The sequence below is a fragment of the Schistocerca serialis genome, chromosome 9 (genome assembly GCF_023864345.2).
Source record: "Schistocerca serialis cubense isolate TAMUIC-IGC-003099 chromosome 9, iqSchSeri2.2, whole genome shotgun sequence".
Classification (NCBI taxonomy): Eukaryota; Metazoa; Arthropoda; class Insecta; order Orthoptera; family Acrididae; genus Schistocerca; species Schistocerca serialis.
The window spans coordinates 504,069,311-504,086,113 of NC_064646.1; the positions used below are offsets into that span (position 1 = coordinate 504,069,311).

General features: G+C 45.2%; 1 protein-coding gene across 1 annotated transcript in view; it reads right to left on the reverse strand.

Moving 5' to 3' along the window:
- Positions 1–3,846: 3,846 nt before the first annotated feature.
- LOC126419035 (poly [ADP-ribose] polymerase tankyrase-1-like) overlaps positions 3,847–16,803 on the reverse strand; it is a 48,950-nt gene continuing 35,993 nt past the window's right edge. Inside the window, exon 9 of the mRNA XM_050086096.1 lies at positions 3,847–4,412. Coding sequence (XP_049942053.1) covers positions 3,932–4,412 — 481 coding nt within the window. The 3' untranslated portion in view covers positions 3,847–3,931. The remainder of the gene's footprint in view (positions 4,413–16,803) is intronic.

The window sequence follows — 16,803 nt, forward strand, 5'->3', positions numbered from 1 at the left end:
ATCCAGAAAGAGCCACACCAAAACTGCTTCCGGAAGTAGAAACGGCGTTGGGAGTGGTGTGTCAATTGTGGCGGATAGTACTTGGAAGGAGACCATGCACCACAAGTAAAACATAAGCCTAGAAAAATTTTGTGGACAACGTTCAAGAATCTCAAACCTCGTATTTCGCAACCATGACTTATTCAAGTGATAGTTCGTTAATATACATGACTGTTGAACTTTTTGCTTTTGGAATCAGAATTTTTATATTTTCCTAGAAGTATTAGGGTGTTTTACCTCTCTCATACATCTTGCACAATAGATGGAAGAGTTTTATCGTGGCTGGTTCTACTAAGTCTACCAGTAGTTCTCGCAAAATGTCGTCTAATTCTGGGACCTTGTTTCAACTTAGGTCTTTCAGTGCTCTGTCAAATTCATCTTGAAGTAATATATCTTCCATCCCGTCTTAATCTACGTTCTCATCCATTTCTTCAAGTTCTACTTCCTTATATAGCCCCTCTATACACTTCTTCTTCCTTTCAGCTTTCCCTTCTTTGCTTAGGACTGGTTTTCCATCTGAGCTCTTGATATTCATACCGATGCTTGTCTTTCCCCCAAAGGCCTCTTTAATTTTGCTGTAAGTGGTATGTATCTTTCCTGGAATGATATATGCTTCTAAATCCTTAAATTTATCGTCTTGCCATTCCCATTTAGCCATTGTGCATTTCTTGTCAATTTAATTTTTTAGATGTTTGTATTCCCCATCACCTGCTTCACTTGTTGCATTTTTATATTTTGTCCTTTTTATCAATTAAATTCAGTATGTCCTGTGTACCAACGATTTCTTTTAGGTCTTGTCTTTTTACGTATTTGATCCTCTGTTGCCTTCACCATGTCGTCTCTCAAAACTACCAATTCATGCGCTCATAGTCTATTCTATTCCTTTCCCCTGTTAGTAGTTGCCTAATGATCCCTCTGAAACACTCAATAACCTGTATTTATTTCAACTATCCAGTTCCCATCTCGTTAATTGCCTTACTTTTTGCAATTTCTGCAGTTTTAATCTACAGTTCATAAGCAATAAATTGTGGTCAGAATCCACATCTGTCTCTGGAAATCTGTCACAATTTAAAATTTGGTTCGAAAATCTCTGTCGTACCGTTACATAATCAATACAAAGAAACATTCTGGTGTCTCCTTGCCTTTTTCACATGTACAGCCTAATTGTATGATTCTTAAACAAACTGCTGGCGAAGATTAAATTACGTTCTGTGCATATTTCTACCAGGCGGCTTCGTCTTTCACTGGACTCCCTATTCCATATTCCATATTCCATAATTTTTCTTCTCTTCCTTTTCCTACTCTCGAATTCTACTCTCCTAGCACATTTAAATTTTCGTCCCTCTTAACTATCTGAATAATTTCTTGTCTCTCATCATAAGCATCTTCAATCTGTTCATCATTTGCAGAGCCAATTAGCAAATAAACTTGTGCTAGTATGGTGGTTGTGGGCTTAGTGTCTGTCTTGACTATGGTAATCCGTTTACTATGCTATTGATAGTACCTTACCTGCATTCTTATTGTCTTTTACATTATTATTAGACCTTTCCCACATTATCGCTATTTGATTTTGTATTTAAAACTCTATATTCACCTGTGCAGTAGGTTTATTACTCCTGCCACCAAATGTCAGTAATTCTCACTCTATCTACCTTCAACGTATATATTCTTCTTTTCATGTTTTCCAGCTTACCTGTCAGATTAAGGATCTAACACTTCACACTCCGATCTGTAGAACACCACTTTTGTTTCTCCTGATGACGACATCCTCCTGAGTAGTCTCAGTCCAGATATCCGATTGGAACTATTCTATCTCCAGAATATTTTACCCAAAAGGACGACATCATTATTTAACCTTACAGCAGAGCTGAATGCCCTCAGGAAAAATGACATTTGTAGCTTTCTCCTGTTTTCAGAAGTTCACAGTATCAGCACAGCAAGGCCGTTTTGGTTGATGTTACACTGCCAGATCAATCAACCACTCAGAGTGTTGCTCCTGCAATAACTGTGAAGACTGCTCCCAGTCCTCAGGAACCACACGTTAGTATGCCTTCTCAATAGATACCCCTTCATTGTGGTTGCATGTATGGTACAGCTAACTGTGTCCCTAAGGCATGCAAGACACACCACCAACAGCAAGGTCTGTGGTTCATGGGGTAGGCTGGTAGGTCAGTATTCGATAGAGGAAAGGATAACTGTGATATCAAGGAACTTAACTGAGGTGGTTTGTAAAAAGACAAACTTTCCCAAAATCGTGTTGGGTCAACATAGAAAACAACTATTGGGGTAAACTATGAGACGCTTCTTCTTTTTTTATGGCCTAGTAGTGAAAGTAATCAATCAGTATTGGTCTATAGTACATTCTGTACACTGCTCATGTATATTTCTGAACGTTTGTAATCCACTTTCTGCACGCCACTGAAGGGCATGGCGTAGTATGCTGCCCATGGTACTATATACTCGTGGATTCTCCATTCCTTTTGCAGATGGGTCACAAGAAGAATGTCTGTGTAATTGCCACTGTGTTCTCTATAAACTATATCTTAATTGGAATTATTTACTTGATTTATGAGCCACAGTAGAGAACGCTATTTCCTGTGCTTTTAATACCCTAATTATAACCTCAGTCATGCCATACTGCTTGATGTACATCGCCTATCATGTGCAGTGTTGTGAAAAGTGTGTTGCCATCTAGTGTTCATAGCTCTCAATATGTCTTGGGGCTGAAGAACAGCTTCATTTCTTTCGCCACTTGCAGTCTGATGGCAAAAAATAGACACAAGAATGTGAAGAAGATAATTAATATTATATTTCGCATGAGCTGTCTTTCATACCTCTGTAATGCAGCATCTTATTATGGCCTCAGTCTTCTGAACAGTTAACAAAAAGGAACTTTCTTAGATATTTCACTGGCAATTACTTATATCAGAGCTTGTAAGGCAGGCTGTAGCTGCTACTCAGTAATTAGAGCCAGAATCCTGCTTCCCATTTTCTACCTGTGTATGCATTTTTTTAAATGTTACGAGCACCTTTGGTACTTATTTCGCAGTGCGGAGGCAGACATGTGATGTGTCCAGTTCTCTGAATGGACTTCCCACACAAACTCCTATTTCGGTTTGGCACACTGCTGGCTGGGGCAGTGAGGGCGCACACAGTGCTGGCACCTGTCTAACCAGAATTTTCACGAGACACTTTGCGTTGCAGCCCCTGCAAACACTCTGCTAATATGACAGAAATGTACAGAAGGGCAACGTGGAAAGCAGGATAGTCTGCTATAGCACCCTGTAATGTGACAGTGGAGGTTCATTTTATCTAATACATCATAGTATGTCTCTTAACAGCAGCTTATAGCTGTATGGCAATAGTATAATTAGAAGTTCCTCTACGGTACTTTTTAAATGAAAATAAAATGATAATACAATATCATGATGTGGTGTGAGCATCGCTAATGAAGCCACATTCTAAATATAAACAAAAATTATTGTATCATCTCTATGAAACGAAAGTAAATTAACAGTTAGATCTCAACTGAAGACGCCTTCTAGCCATACAGCTTATGTGCTAGTAATATTGGTATGCTGAACTTTACAGTAGTTTCACATAGCTCATGCCACGCTTCTTCAATGTAATTTTTTTAGTAATTGCGTGCTGCAGAAAACTCGTGTTTACTTCTAATGAAGAATTTTTAATGTTAGTTGAGTTTTCACAAAAATAAGCTTGCTTCCTGTTGCTTACTTTACTTTCTAAATATCTCATTATCACGCTTGTTGTGATGGGTACAAACACTGACTGCCGGACTAACTTTTTCATACTCTTTATTTTAAAAATACAGAAAATTCATCTACTGAAACTCCATTCGTTTTCCTCCAGGAAAACGTAATGCATTGATGGGTTATCTTAGCATGCTTATCAGATGTTGATGGTGCTTATGCCTGGCGAAGTCAAGCGGTGTGTACAGTTCGTCAGTCTTAGCTGTCCTGTCGGCGCCCGCCTCCAGCAGCGCCGCCGCCGCCTCCGTGTGGCCACGCACTGCCGCCCAGTGCAGCGGCGTCCACCCCCACCGGTTCCTGGCATCGGTGCGGGCGGAGGACGCCACCAGCAGCCGCACCACGGTGGCGTGGCCACTCTGTGCAGCCCTGTGCAGGGGCGTGGTCCGACTGTCGTTGGTGGCGTCCACCTCGGCGCCACCCTCCAGCAGACACATCGCCACATCGACGTGCCCCCTGTCCGCTGCCCAGTGCAGGGCGGTGTACCCGTCACTGTCCCTCACCTCGAGGTCTGCTCCTGCCGCCAGCAACGTCTGCACGTCTGTCTGTGCCCCCACTTTAGCCGCCTCGATCAGCCTCCTGCCCTTCTCTTCACCAGAAAGTCTCCTGCACAAACAGAGAAATTCTCACACATTTCTCCAAACACACACTTCTGATGAAGAAAACTGCCACAGAAGCAGAACTGTGAACAATTCTAAAACCACACTTGTTCACGAATAAATTATGTATCGGCAAGTTTTTACCTATTGTGATACAGAAAAATGAGGAAGGTCTGCGTATATTAAGGTACAAATTCACGATGATGTCGTCCTCTCAAAGTCTTCATCCACTTTCCATTAAAAATTCCTAGAATTCATTTCTCAAGAAACGTCAAATATCCTCTTGTTCCAAGAGGTCCTCCACCAGCAGTCTTCAATGGAGTTGTACGTTGTCCCTCATAAAAATGAAGACGGGGTCTAATGCATGCCGGAAAAGTGAAACATGTGCAAGGAATACGGTATCACAATAACATTGACTAATGCATGCACTGTGAGTATCCCCACGTAATATTGTGCTTCCAAACAGCATAACACCTAGACCACCAATGCTGACCATACCCTCATACGCAACCACAAGAACTGTCGCACATAATTGTTTTGGTGATCCAGGTATTATGGCGTGAAGAGACATACTGTTGCGTTGCTGTACTGCCTCCAGATCTATGAATGCAGTACACTCATTGGTGAACATTAATGTGGTGCTGTACTCCGTCCCCATATTCTGATTTTCAGTAATGCTATAGGCCTTGACTACATCATTATAGATGATAATGCACGACAGCAACGAACAGCACAGGCAGAGGCGTTGTTGGAATGAGATGCCATTCGGCGGATGGACTTGGCTGTCCGTTATCTGACATAATTCCTATTGAACACATGTGTGATGCACTGGATAGATCTACTTCAGCGTTCACACGCACCAACGACCAAGCAGCAGTCGTCAGCCGCAATGGTGGAGAAAGAGAATGCACTGCTACAAGAAGTCCTTGCCAGTCTTCCATGGGAGCACGTTACGCAGCACGCATTACTGTCTATGGTGATCACATACTCTGTTATAAAACATGTATCACTTTTTATGATGTACAGGAAACCATTGTAATTCATGGTGATGTTAGTGTAACTGTTGCCTTTCCACAAAAGTGTCATTTCTGTGGGCCTCACTGCGCGGTTCTTTCAGTTCTGTACTACTCTGTAGAGCCGGCCGGAGTAGCCGAGTGGTTCTAGGTGCTACAGTCTGGAGCTGCGCGACCGCTATGGTCGCAGGTTCGAATCCTGCCTCGGGCATGGATGTGTGTGATGTCCTTATGTTAGTTAGGTTTCAGTAGTTCTAAGTTATAGGGGACTGATGACCTCAGTAGTTAAGTCCCATAGTTCTCAGAGCCATTTTTTTGTTTATCGTCCATGTTTCACTTGCATACACGGCTACACTCCATAGAAACACTTTCAGATAGGACTTCCGGGCACTACGTTAACAAATTTATTTTCTTCAGAGACTCTTTTCTTCCGATTGCCGGTCTACTTTTTATGTCCTCCATACTTCGACAATCATCATTTACTTTGCTTCCCAAATAGCATAACTGATCTTCTGCTTTAAGTGTCTCGTTCTCTGATCTGATTCCCGTAGCATCACCTGATTTAATTCGACTACATTCCATCATCCTTGTTTTTCTTTTGTTGATGTTCATATCCTCCTATTCAAGACACTGTCCATTCTGTTCAACTGCTGTTCAAAGTCGTTTGCTGTCTCTGCCAGCATTACAATGTCATCAGCAAACCTCAAAGTTTTAATTTCTTCCTCCTGAACTTTAATTATTACTCCAAATTTTGCTTTTATTTCCTTTACTGCTTGTTCAATGTACATAATGAATAACATCGTGAATATGCTGCAAGCCTTTCTAACTCCCTTTGCAATCACTACCTCCCTTTCACGCTCCTCTACTCTTATAACTGCTGTCTGGTATCTGTACAAGCTGTGAATAGCGTTTCGCTCCCTGTATTTTATCCCTGCTACCTTCAGAATTTCAAAGAAAGTTTTTAAGTCAACATTGTCATAAGCTTTCCCCAAGTCTATAGGAATTAGAGTCAGAATTAAAAGAAATGATGGATACGAAGGCTACAAGAGAAGATGCAATAAATGCAGAATAAGAGATATACAGAGCTTTCTGAATCTAATTAATGGATACTAGAATGGATGTCACATTCCAAGATCTGGTCGAATGCCAAAGTTACGCCTATCCTCTTCAGTACCACTAGTAAAAACGTCTGTTACATGTAAATGACGCCATAGGGCGCTGAATCCTTTTGCAATAGGTGACCATAGCATAGACGCATGTCTCCTTGTCTTTACATGGGGGTCTGTATACAGATAAAAGACACAGTGTATCATTCGTGACACGCGGGGTGGGAAGAGGCTACATAAAAAAAGCACTAGAAATAGATGTGACAATTATAGTGGTTTGAATACAGGTATGAAACGAATGCAAGAATATTAAGTGAAAGAGTACGAGCAATCACAGAGAGGGACGATACTGTACAGATGCCACTTTCACTGTTAAGTAGATAGTAGAAAAGGAAACAGAATACAGCCTTGAATAACTTTGATTGATTATGAAAGAGCAGTCGATCAGGTACATAGGAAAAAATATGTAAAATCATAACACTAACATGATATCCGAATCGTCTAATTAAATGAATGAAATTTATATGCAAAGACACAAAAAGCAGTGCACACATCAGAAACGGAACATATACCTATAAACAAAGGTGTAAGGAAGGGTTGTAGCTGGTCTCCTATTTTGTTTATCATTTACCTGATTATAGGATGGATGTATAAAATAAACAGAGGCATTTGTATTATACAAAATTTTACGCTTAAGACGATGCTACTTGCTATTGATTATTACAAACAAAACTCAAAACGAGCTGCAAAAAGCGGTAGACAGGTTACAGAAGCTATGTGAGAACTACAACTTCAGATTGCCAAAAATGTGCAAAAAAAATGACCTTCAAGAGTAAATATACTATTAGGACCATAACTGTCATTAGTGACACTATATTAGGACAAGTTAAGGGTTTCAGTTGCTTAGGAACATACGTGAGTTATAAATATGAAAATTATTTTAAAAAATACGCGTGTTGAGCAAACCTACGGCACAATGAACAGAAAAGAAAGCAGAAAACAAAATCGAGAAAAGAAACAGGAATGAAGTTCTACAGAGTTAACGTTGTTCCTGCGTTTCCCTACGGATCTGAAACACGTCCGCTGACAAAAGCTGATAAAAAGACAATACAGGCTGCCGATATGAGATTCTTAAGAACAGTAAAAGGGTTTAGCCTTCCAGATAAAATTACAAATGAGAAAATAAGGGAAGAGCGAGAAATAAACTGTCTGGAAAAAAACCTGTGAACTTCGCAAATGACGGGAGAAAGTGCGTAGGTAGAATGCCGAAGGAGAGGATCCCAAGAAGAATGTTGTACTGTAGGCCTAAGTTAACAACGTATCAAGGAGGACACCTGGAGACGATGATCAGATTCGTTTTGAAGACGGAACAGGCAACATTTTCTAATCCATCGAGTGCAGAAGAAGGAGATGAATAAGAAAGATAAATTAGTAAAAAATTCTGAGACTGGCCTTTGAGAAACTCTACATTAACCTACTCGCGGGTAACATTTCAGGAATGCAACTAAGAGAAACTCGGTTGGAGGCAGTATCAACGAGACATGGATGTTGTCGTTGTTGCGGCCTTCAGTCCGAAGACTGATCTGATGCAGCTCCACACAGTGCTCTACCCTGTGCGAGCCTCCTCGTCTCCGAACAACTACCACGACGAACCAGCTTACTGTGTCCATCTCTTGGTCGCCCTCTACTCTCCACAATTTATCGCCAACCCGCCCCATGCTTCAGTCTAATACTAAATTGGTGATCCCTTGATGTTTCAGAATGTCCCTTACCAACCGATCCCTTCATTTAATCATGTTATCTTACAAATTTCTTCTCTCAACAGTTCCATTCAGTACAACATTGATTACACGATCTACCCACATAATCTTCAGTATTCTTTCATAGCACCACATTTCAAAGGCTTGTATCTCTTTTTGTCCGAACTGCTTGTCTTCTACATTTTTCCGAACAAACAAAAATGGTTCAAATGGCTCTGAGCACTATGGGACTAAACTGCTCTGGTCATAAGTCCCCTAGAACTTAGAACTACTTAAACCTAACTAACCTAAGGACATCACACACATCCATGCCCGAGGCAGGATTCGTACCTGCGACTGTAGCGGTCGTGCGGTTCCAGACTGTAGCACCTTTAACCGCTCCGCCACTCCGTTTTCCGAACAAGCAGGGCTACACTCCACACAAATACCTTAAGAAAATACTTCCTAACAGTTAAAATCTATACCCATCGCTAACAAGTTTTTCTTTTTAAGAAACGCTTTTCCTGCCATTGACAGCCTATATTTCATATCCTCTGCACTTCGTCCACCATCAGTTACTTTTCTGCCAAAAGAACAAAATTCATCTACTTCACTACTTTTAGTGTGTCGTTCCCTAATCTAATTCCCTGTGACATGGTTAAACTTCAATAACAGAATTGGGCACAATTTTTTTTTTTTTTGTTTTGGTTTAAGGACGCAAAACTGCTATGGTCATTAGCGCCCGGTCCGTGACTTAGGAAACAGTAAAAAACCGAAATTGAAAACCAGCAGCAATGGGAACGAAAGTCATAAAATTGGAGAAACTAAAAGCAGAAGGAAGGCTTAAAAATACACTACAGAAAGGGGTTGGTGGTCCCCAAAAAAAAAAACTTCAAATGACTGACGTCATTTCACTGGCACTAATAAACTGGAGAACGCGGTCGGCTGAGCACGTGTCATCTGCTAAAATCGACGATAGATCAGGCGATAGCTGTAGACGGGAGCGTAACGGATTAAAATAGGGGCATTCAATTAAAAGGTGTCTTACCGTCCACAGCTGAGAGCAGTGAGGGCAGAGTGGGGGAGGATCGCTGCTTAAAAGATGTCGATGGCTAAAAAGACAGTGCCCTATCCGGAGTCTAGTTAAAATTACCTCCTCCCGACGACGCGTTCAGGAGAAAGAGGTCCAAGCGCAAGGAAGAGCTTTCACTTCCCGCAATTTATTATGGGGAAGTGCTGACCAATGCGCGTGCCATAAATGAACAACACGACGACATAAAACGCTCCGTAGATCGCCGAAAGGAATCGATGGAATAGCTGGCCAAAGAAGAGAGACTGCAGCCTTGGCTGCAATATCGGCCGCCTCATTTCCACAGATACCAACGTGTCCCGGGAGCCAGAGGAGCGCCACCGAGACGCCCCCCAGGTGGAGCAAGTGCAGACAGTCCTGAATCCGGTGGACCAGAGGGTGCACAGGATAAAGAGCTTGGAGAGTGAGGAGAGAGCTGAGAGAATCTGAGCAGATAACATACTGTATCCGCTGATGGTGGCGGATATAGTGGACAGCCTGGAGAACAGCATAAAGCTCCACAGTATAAACCGAACACTGGTCGGGATGCGAAGGTGATTTGGGGTGTCGCCAACAATATAGGCACTCCCTACACCTAACGATGTTTTCGAGCCGTCAGTGTAAATAAATGTGGCGTCTGTCATTTGTGCACATAGAGCAGCAAATGCCCGACGATAAACAAGTGTAGGGGTACCATCCTTGGGAAATCGACAAAGGTCACGGAGCAGGCAGATCCGGGGGCGGAGCCAAGGCGGTGCTGTACCCCAAGTTGTCGAAAAGGTTTTAGGAAAGTGGAAGGAAAGAGAATGGAGCAGTTGACGGAAGCGGACTCCCGGGGGTAGTAGGGAGGAGGAGCGGCTTGCATACCCTACATCAAAGGAGGCGTCGAAAAAACGGTCATGGGCTGGATTAGCAGGCATGGAAGACAGATGGCTAGCATAACGACTCAGAAGGACTGCTCGCCGATTGGACAGCGGAGGTTCAGCAGTCTCAGCATAAAGGCTTTCCACAGGGCTGGTGTAAAAAGCTCCAGACACTAAACGTAATCCACGGTGGTGGATAGAGTCGAGACGCCAAAGATTAGACGGCTGAGCAGATGAGTAGACTATGCTTCCATAATCCAATTTCGAGCGCACTAAGGCGCGATAGAGGCGGAGAAGGACCACTCGGTCCACTCCCCAGGAGGTACCATTCAGGACACGGAGGGTGTTAAGCGATCGCAGACAGCGAGCTGAAAGATAGGAAACGTGGGAGGACCAGCACAGTTTTCTGTCGAACATAAGACCCAAGAATTTAGCGACGTCTGAAAACGGAAGGTTGACAGGAGCTAATGTAAGGAGGGCGGAAGAAACTCCTTACGTCGCCAAAAATTAACACAAACGGTCTAACTGGGAGAGAAACGGAAGCTGGTTTCGATGCTCCAAGAGTGGAGGCGATCGAGACATCCTTGAAGATGTCGTTCAAGAAGGCTGGTCCGTTGAGAGCTGTAGTAGACCGAAAAATCGTCCACAAAGAGGGAGCCCGAGACATCAGGAAGGAGACAATCCATAATTGGATTTATGGCGATGGCAAATAGTACAACACTCAGCACGGAGCCCTGGGGTACCCCGTTTTCTTGGGAGAAAGTACGGGAGAGAGTAGTGTTCACCCGCACCCTAAATGTGCGCTCTGCCATAAATTCGCGAAGAAAAAGGGGTAGCCGGCCTCGAAAGCCCCAAGAGAACAGTGTGCGGAGGATGCCTGTCCTCCAACAGGTATTGTATGCTCTCTCCAGATCAAAAAATATTGCTACCGTTTGGCGTTTCCAGAGAAAATTGTTCATGATATAAGTGAAGAGAGCAACAAGATGGTCAACTGCAGAACGATGCTTTCGGAATCCGCATTGGGCAGGTGTTAAAAGATTGCAGGATTCCAGCCACCAAGCTAAACGGTAATTCACCATACGCTCCAAAACCTTACAGACACTACTCGTGAGAGAAATGGGGCGATAGCTAGAGGGGAGATGTTTGTCCTTTCCAGGTTTCGGAACGGGAACGACGATAGCTTCCCGCCATCGTCGGGGAAAAGTACTGTCGGTCCAAATTCGATTATAAAGGCGAAGGAGGTAACGCAGACTATGGGGTCATAAATGCAGCAACATTTGGACATGGATACCATCCGGTCCTGGGGCGGAGGAGCGAGAAGAAGAGAGGGCATGTTGGAGTTCCCGCATGGAGAAAACAGTATTGTAGCTTTCGTGATTTTGAGAGGAGAAAGCAAGATGTCGCACTTCCGCTGCACGTTTCTTCGGGAGAAACGCCGGCGGGTAATTTGAAGAGCTCGAAATCTCAGCAAAGTGCTGACCAAATGAGTTAGAAATTGCGACGGGGTCCACTAAGGTATCATGCGCGACAGTGAGCCTAGGGACTGGGGAGAAACTAGGCGCGCCTGAGAACCGTCGAAGCCGACTCCAAACTTCCGAGGAGGGAGTGAAGGTGTTAAATGAGCTAATAAAGAATTTCCAGCTTGCCTTCTTGCTATCGCGGAAGACGCGACGGCATCGCGCACGGAGCTGCTTATAGCGGATACAGTTGGCCAAAGTAGGATGGTGACGGAAAATGCGAAGAGCACGTCGCCGCTCACGTATTGCGTCACGGCATGCCTCGTTCCACCAAGGAACTGGGGGGCGCTGGGGCAATTCGGAGGTGCGTGGTATTGAACATTTCGCAGCTGTAAGAATAACGTCGGTAATATGTGTGACCTCATCGTCGACGCTGGGAAAGCGACGGTCATCGAATGTCGCTAGAGACGAAAAAAGTGTCCAATCGGCTTGGGCAAACTTCCAGCGTCGCGAGCGCATATATGGCAGTTGAGGCTGCAGTCTAAGGACACATGGAAAGTGGTCACTCGAGTGTGTATCATCAAGGGGGAACCATTCAAAGCGCCGAGCTAGCGGAACAGTACCGACCGCAAGGTCCAAATGAGATAAATTTGTCGTGGAGGCAGACAAAAATGTGGGGACCCCAGTGTTGAGGCAAACTAGATCCGCTTGGTGGAAGACGTCTAGCAATAGTGAGCCACGTGGACAAGGATGTGGAGATCCCCAAAGTGGGTGGTGGGCATTGAAGTCCCCAACCTGCAAATAGGGGGGGTGGAAGCTGACCAAGAAGATGAAGGAGATCAGCTTGTGCCATTGGTGTGGACGATGGAATGTATACAGTACATAGAGAGAAGGTATATTCAGAAAGGGAAAGACGGACGGCGACAGCTTGGAAGGAACTGTATAAGGGGATTGTGTGATAATGGAGAGTGTCATGGAGAAGAATCATGAGTCCTCCATGGGCTGGAGTGCCTTCAACAGATGGGAGGTCATATCGGACAGACTGAAAATGAGGGAGAACAAAGCGGTCATGGGGACGCAGCTTTGTTTCCTGAAGACAGAAGATGACTGGCGAGTAGGATCGTAAGAGGATCGACAATTCATCCCGATTGGCTCGAATGCCGCGGATATTCCAGTGGATAATGGACATAGGGTGAACAGAACATGGAGGAATGTGACCAAGGTCGCTGTCAACTCAACGACTGCTCAGAGCTTGCGACCGACAGCATGGAATGGCATTCAGCCGAAAGCAGAAGATCCTGATCCATAGGTTGGTCAGGAGCAGCACCTGCCCCCAGCGATCGGCCGGTTGACCGGCCACCAGCAGTGCGCCTCGGCGACACAGAAGACGGCCGAGGGCGATTTCCGCCAGGTGGTGCTGTAGATGGGACATGCCTTGGCGCAGAAGGAGAGGAACTGGGTTTCTTTGTTGCCTTCTTGGAAGTATGATGTTTAGATGAAGGAGGAACCGATGGTTGGGAAGTTGCGGTACGTAAAAACTCTTCACGAGTATGCTCTTTTTTCGAAGACTTGGCGTCTGACTTTTGGGCTCGAGATTTAGCAGAACCTGACGAAGGGTGGGCCATAGAGTGGGCAGGCGAAAGTGGTGAGGTTGAACGGGCGATCTTTGCGCTGGCCGATCTGAAGACCGTGGCACTAAAGGTGAGGTCACAAGTCTGCGTGGCCGCCTCCTTTGTTGGCCGAGGAGAAGCAAGGAAAGTGCTGTATTTTCCTGTCTGAGGCACGGTGGGCTGTCGACTGGCGAATAATTTTCGAGCAGCCAAAGTCGACACCTTTTCCTTCACTCTTATTTTCTGGATGAGCTTTTCGTCCTCAAAAACAGGGCAATCTCGAGAGGAAGCAGCGTGGTCACCCATACAGTTAATGCAACGAGGGGATGGAGGTGGACAAGCACCCTCATGGGCATCCTTGCCACACGTAACACATTTGGCCGGATTGGAACAGGACTGGCTGGTGTGATTGAACCGCTGGCATCGATAGCAACTCGTAGGGTTTGGGACGTAAGGGCGAACGGAAATTATCTCATAGCCTGCTTTGATTTTCGATGGGAGTTGAACTTTGTCAAATGTCAAGAAGACAGTGCAGGTTGGAATGATGTTCGTGTCAACCCTTTTCATAACTCTATAAACAGCCGTTACACCCTGGTCAGACAGGTAGTGCTGAATTTCTTCGTCAGACAATCCATCGAGGGAGCGTGTATAAACGACTCCACGTGAGGAATTTAAGGTACGGTGCGATTCCACCCGGACAGGGAATGTGTGGAGCAGAGAAGCATGCAGCAATTTTTGTGCCTGGAGGGCACTGTTTGTTTCTAGCAACAGGGTGCCATTCCGTAATCTGGAACAAAACTTTACAGGACCTGCAATTGCGTCGACACCTTTCTGAATAATGAAAGGGTTGACCGTGGAGAAGTCGTGACCTTCGTCAGACCGAGAAACAACAAGGAACTGTGGCAACGATGGAAGAACTGTCTGTGGCTGAGACTCAGTGAACTTACACTTGTGAGCAGACATAGTGGAAGGTGAGGAAACCATTGCGGAAGAATCCCCCATGATTACCGGCGTCTCCAATGGCGCGCTCCTCCCTTGTGGGGGCCCTAACTGAGGGCACTCCCGCCTTAGGTGATTGTTCACACCTCAGTCCACACCTCCCGACAAACGGACGGAGGGACCAATCGGCACTTTCGGAAGGTATCAGCTTGGGTAATCACCCCTCCCTGGGCCTGGCCGTTACCAGGGGGTACGTACGTGTCCTACCTGTCTACCCAGGTTGGGGAATTACGCGTTAACCCACCACCAGCTACGCATGGAAGTGCGTGGGTCGGCCTTCAGACACGCACAGGGGGGGGGGGGGGGGGAAGAGAAAGGGAAAGGAAAGAAGAGGGGTCTCAAACGCTGCAGCGGAGAAAAGGGCAAAGAGAATAGGGAAGGAAAAGAGAAGGACAGAGGAAGGACAAAGACTTGCAAGTGTAGAAAGCAAAGAATTTGGAACAGTTTCGAGCATTCGTCTCCGGACGTAGGCACAAACCATACTCCCAGAGGTGGAGAAAGGGAAGGAAAGAGCCAGAGGTGAGGGGGGGGGGCGAAGATGGGGGACGGGGAAGGATGCGGAAAGGGAAGGTATGGAGCCCGGAAAGGAAGGAGGGCCACATTAGCTCGGGGTCCCGTGCTCGCTACGCACGTGTCCACAAAAGAGTTGTGGACCCCCTGGGGGGAATTGGGCACAATGTGCGCGAAAAAGAAACAACTAAGAGCTACGTTGGTTGCCTGTGGTACAGACAGAGCAAGGTGGCCAAGAGACACTTTATTATCCTTGCCCTTAAGATCTGTATAAAGGGAGAAGTTGCAACAAGCATAAAGAAGAAGATGACGCAACATCAATAAATATCAAAAGGAAGCAATTACAGACCTTAAAAATAATTTAGAGAGTTCACACAATTGCTGAAGAATGAATCGATTACGTGTAGCATCTAATAATAATTAAGGAAAACAGACGTCGAAATTTCACCGAGAACTTATGGACGGAGGAGAAAAGCGATTTAATTGAGCAGAAGGGCTATTTTATGTGACGCCCAGATATATCACTCAAGCAGAGAATTAGTATAACGCGTATTATGTGACAGATCTATTACAAGACGAAAATCGTCAAAGCTTTTCATGTTTATAATTAAAGGAGATAATTGCTTTTAAAATCAGTCATTAGATTATTGCAATATATGAAGTGTGATGGAGGTGAATTATTGTGTCATTAAGCATCGGTAAAGGGCTATGATCCTTCTCTTTGCAAGCTTGGTACACTTTGTGCACGAAAGGAGTTCTTCTGATGCGTTCCTAGCTGGTAAGCCCGGCGACCAGGTGTACACAGGTAGTGCGCCCACGCGCGAGCGGCGGTCACGCGCCCATGTCGGCACACATCACAGAGGGCAGGCCCCCAGAGGGTTAGCGACAGGCGAAGACGCTGCATACATCAACACGCTGCCAAGGGAAGCCGTGGAAATTCGCACGGGTGGTAGCAAACCACCACTAACAAAGTAACATTTCCTGAGGAAGGCTTTCTTTCCTATGTAAAAGAATAATGTGGTTATAGGCTTGCGTTGGTTTGGGTTGATTTGTTGGAGGAGACCAGTGATGTAATCGGTCTCATATGATTATGGAAGGATGGGCAAGGAAGTCGGCCGTGCGCTTTCAAAGGAACCATTCCGGCATTTGCCTGAACCGATTTAGGGAAATCACAGAAAACCTAAATCAGGATGGCTGGATGCGGTATTGAACCGTCGTCCTCCCGAATGCGTTTCCAGTATGCTAACCACTGCACCACATCGCTCGGTATATGGTTATAGGGAAATTGTTCTCTGGGTAGTAAATAAAACGGGAACGATATACTGCAGGAGTATACAGCTTACAAAGAAGAGGAACGTTTTCAAATATGTCGAAACGAAGACCACAAACAGAATTTCGTAAATATGCTAAATACCTTATTTCAGAAGTAGGGGGTAGAATAACCATGAAACGTAAGAAAGGCCAATGATAAAGTAGGAGTTCACTGCTGATAGGGAAGTACGGTAGGCCGAGGCCGCTACGGTAACCGTGAGGCCCTCAGCACAATCCTAAGGGTGGCGTCTTCTGTCGCGTCCGACGTCTGATTATAGCTGAGTATCGCGGCGTGTCTGTTTTCCGCCGTAACTGGAAATGCTATGAGCTTCATTTTGGTGCAGATGTTCGCTACAGTGGGCTTATTCAAAGCGAAACTCGCGTTTCGTTGAAGTGTGTGCTTTTTTCGATGAAAGGGAAACTTTTCTGTGGCGTCCAAGTTCCATCGAATGAAAATGTGTAACATGTGTCCCTGTGCAAGCTTACGTACTGCGTTCGACGTGAAACTTCCTGGCAGATTAAAACAGTGTGCCCGACCGAGACTCGAACTCGGGACCTTTGCCTTTCGCGGGCAAGTGCTCTACCACCTGAGCTACCGAAGCACGACTCACGCCCGCTCCTCACAGCTTTACATCTGCCAGTATCTCGTCTCCTACCTTCCAAACTTCACAGAAGCTCTCTTGCGAACCTTGCAGAACTAGCACTCCTGAAAGAAAGGATA